The 4,072-nt window shown below is 36.3% G+C and overlaps 1 protein-coding gene across 1 annotated transcript; it reads left to right on the top strand.

The window, feature by feature from the left end:
• The first annotated feature begins 842 nt into the window (after positions 1-842).
• On the top strand, positions 843-2,568 carry LOC117908348. The gene is made up of 3 exons (XM_034821936.1): positions 843-1,078; positions 1,173-1,318; positions 1,538-2,568. Exons 1-3 carry the CDS (start codon positions 843-845, stop codon positions 2,566-2,568), a joined length of 1,413 nt encoding a protein of 470 aa, XP_034677827.1.
• The last annotated feature ends 1,504 nt before the right edge of the window (positions 2,569-4,072 follow it).

Here is a 4,072-nt window from a genome sequence, read left to right as displayed (position 1 = left end):
CAAAGATGAGTTTTCCAACTCTGTTTTGGTTCTCATTAGATATATAGTTTACATTTTTGGGTTGGCAATTATTCTTCTGGAATTGTAAGGAACCAAAATTGCAGACTTCTACATCAATTGGATGTGTGTTGATAAAAGATTTCTATTGTTGTGGTGGGTTGCTTTTACTTCTCTTCCCCTTAAGTTATCTAGCTCATCTATCAATACATTGGTATTGCAAGGAACCTCCTCCACCTCTTCGTGCACTTGTTTGAGTTTTAATACATTTGTAATTTGATTGGCATAGAAGTCCTATTATTGCTATTTTACTTTGCAAAGAATAGTCTGTACGCATGTGTTCCATGGTGTACATGTTAAAGTTTATGGTCACTGATGTGAACCCTTGTACAGTTGTGCCATAAGAACATTCAACATTTAGTAATGATGGCTGGAGGTTGATTCTGTTGCGTATGAGAAACCATTACCCATATTCATATTTTGTTTATTAGTGCCTATCTTAAAATAATCTTACTGTTGACAATGGTTAGAATAATCAAAAGGAGCAACAAAAATTATTTTTTAAGACTTTAAAGTCACATTTTTTTGTATATACATTTTTTAAAATATAACTTTTTCGTATGGGAACATAGTATATTGTGAGATGAAAAAACTTTTAAGATCACATTGAATATGCATTATTGTTTGTTCAACAATATAAATTTGTGCTTTATTTCAATAGGTTGATGGATGCCACAAATAGAATATACTGTCATATTTTCGTGGGAGGCAAACTTGTCCAAAAAAATGATGGCCTTTGGGAATATGTTGGTGGAAGAAGCAAAGGTATTCACATTTATAAAGGAATGACATTTGAAGAATTCACTCACAAGGTGTTAGAAAAATTCGACATTTCCCTTCATGTGAGGAGGATGCACTACACCCTCAAGTTTAACCCTAGAGTCATCCAAGATTTAGAAGATGAGGATGACTTGGATAACGTGGTTTCCCACATTGATGACTTTGCAAATGTGTACATAGTTGAGTCACCCGGTGTGGAAGCCATAGAGGCAAATATACCGAATACACAGTTGGCACTTGGGTAATGCGTTTTCACTTGGATGTCTATTTAAAATTTGATGAATATCAATTTTACGCATTATGTAGTCTAATTTTGGTTATGAATGTAAATGCAGAGGTCCACATCCTACGTTTCCTTCGTCTAATGCATCATGCGATGCAAGTCCTAATACTATGATGTTATCAAGAGGTTTTGCATCGCGTTGTGCAGATAGTGAGTACACCCCTTTGGAATCGAATCGGTTTCGTGAGGCAATATTAGGTTCCGGACATACATTTAAGAATGCAGATGAGTTTCGGAATGCAATATACCAAATGTCATTAGCTGGAAGGTTTCAATACAAGTACAAGAAAAATTCACCTACTCATATGTTAGTAAAGTGTTCGGTTGAGGATTGTCCTTGGAAGATAACAGCTCATGCTGTTGAAGGAAATGAAATATTGTGAGTTTATACTTACCAAGTTAATCATAATGATATAGCTCAAGATGAGTGTTCAACTAAGGTGCGGGTTTCTTCCAAGAGAGGTGTTGTTGTTGTTGAAGACGTGTTTAGAACAACTCCAGAATACCTTCCTCGACAACTTTGCAAGGATTTTGAACGTGATCATGGAGTTCAATTAACTTATAACCAAGCATGGCATCTTAAAGAGAAGGCAAAAGAGCGTTTATATGGATCTCCACGTGAGTCCTACGCGTTTTTGCCTTGGTTATGCCATAGGCTAAGGGAAATTAACCCTGGAACTATTGCCGAGTACACTTCTCATGAAGGTCACTTCAAGCAATTGTTCATTGCCCATGCATTTTCAATTCAAGGGTTCACCATGGGGTGTCGACCAGTATTAGCAATTGATTCTTGCCACCTAAGTGGTCCATACAAAGGAGCTCCTTTGTCTGCCATTGCATATGACGTAGATGATGGAATGTTCCCTCTAGCCTTGGGTGTGGTTGGTTCAGAAAATTATGAGGATTGGTATTGGTTCTTGGAGAAATTGAAGGGGATCCTAGATGGTCAAGAAGTAATTATTATATCAGATAGACATCAAGGGATATTGCGTAGTGTTTCGGAGTTATTTGGGGTAGAAAATCACGCCTATTGTTATCGACATGTGAAAGAGAACTTTTCAAGCTTCTTCAATAGGCAAAACCTAAGGGGAAAGAAAGGGAAAGAAGATGCTTTGTTGCTTTTAGACAACATTGCATATGCTCGGTTGGATATAGACTACAATGAGGCGTTTGAAAAACTTGTGCGTTTTAATGGCGACCTAGCAAGGTGGGTTGCGGAGAATAGTCTGGAGCATTGGGCGATGTCAAAGTTCCTTAAAAAACGTTGGGATAAAATGACAACTAATATTGCAGAGTCCTTCAATGCGTGGTTAAGAGAGAAACGACACCAAACAATTTATACGTTGTTGTTGATGCACATGGATAAGCTTGTAGCCATGTTGGACACCCATATGCGTGGTACAGATAAGTGGAAGAGTGTGGTTGGACCCAAACAGAGGAAAAGCTAATGTCAAATATCACGAGATCTGCTCAGATTACTATGATGCCCTATTTGGGTGGGACGTTCAAGGTTTTTACTGGAGATGTTTATTTGGTTGTGGATATGCAGCAACATAAGTGTACATGTCTAACATGGCAAATGTCCGGGTTGCCATGTCCACATGTATGTGCTATGATCCGCACATTGAGACACGATGTGTATGACTATATCGACCCATGTTTTAAAGTCTCCACCCAACATTTGATTTACTCGGGTCAATTTCAACCATTACCAACACACAACATGCCTAAAGTTTGTGAGGCTGGGACTTTGCAAGATGGCTAAGGCAACGTATTTCCTAGTCTCCAACCCCCGCAAGTGAGACGTCCTCCAGGAAGACCCTGACAAAGGCGTATTGAGTCACAATTTAGCCATAAGAGAGCTATTCATTACTCTCGATGCAATGGCATAGGTCACAATCGATCTAAATGTAATAATCCATTGTCGTGACATGTTCATTTCTTTGCTTGTAAGGTTTTCATTTTGTGTACAATCCCTCATTGTTCCATTATTTGCTTTATGGTCATGGGGTTGTTGCTTTTGGATGTTATGTATTGTCTTTATTATAGACACGATGCACTACTTTTTTATTTTTTTTTATAAGACTACTTTTTAATTTTCATTATTTGGAGTTGCTTTCATTACTGATTTAATTTGAAATTGCACTTTCAATGTGGTATCCTTTAACTTGATGTATACTTTCACTTCCCTATTTTACGTATGTCCTACTCACATCATTGGATGCGTGCATTTTTCTTGTCACTTAGCTGAACTTTCATAGTATTGTACTATACTTGCTGTCTAGTTATTCAGTTGGTCAGTTTAGTTGTGCATAACATTCTACTTTTCTATGCCCAATGATGCAGTTATAATATTAACAATGGCTGGTAATGGCCTAGATGGTTCTGCTGCTAGTTCACTCCCACTCTCGGTATGGTTCATCATACTTGCTTATCTTTGTTGTTTTTTGCATTCTTCCGTTGCCAACATACTATTTGAGAGGTTTTCGTTTCTCTGGTAAAGTGCCACAAGAACTTATAATCTATAGTCATGCAATTTTAATGTATTGTGAGAACATAAATCAGAATGCATATTGGTATCAAAATGGGTAAATTTTCATTTTATGATATTTTACATATTTGAATTGGTGTGAACAAATGACTCCCTTGTTTATATATAATCTGAAATCATTTTATGAAATTTTCATTTTCAAATACCTTTTAAGTTAGTATATATATATATATATTATGCATGAAATTTAAGTGATTTCTTCATCTCCCTTATTATAGTTACCATGTATCAGTTATGTTGGAAAGTTCTCTAATATTGCAGTTTTAACAATTCAACGTTTATTTATTAAATACTATTATATCAGCTTTGTAAGTTGTAGGGTAATATTTGTGTACAATTTGGTAATATGGAAAATGTGGTTCACTAATGCCATATAAAATTATGCTTTAGGGATCTAATGG

Source organism: Vitis riparia, chromosome 19 (genome assembly GCF_004353265.1).
Source record: "Vitis riparia cultivar Riparia Gloire de Montpellier isolate 1030 chromosome 19, EGFV_Vit.rip_1.0, whole genome shotgun sequence".
In the NCBI taxonomy this organism is placed as follows: domain Eukaryota; kingdom Viridiplantae; phylum Streptophyta; class Magnoliopsida; order Vitales; family Vitaceae; genus Vitis; species Vitis riparia.
The sequence above is the reverse complement of the archived record's forward strand: the minus strand, read 5'-3'. Positions and strand labels throughout refer to the sequence as shown.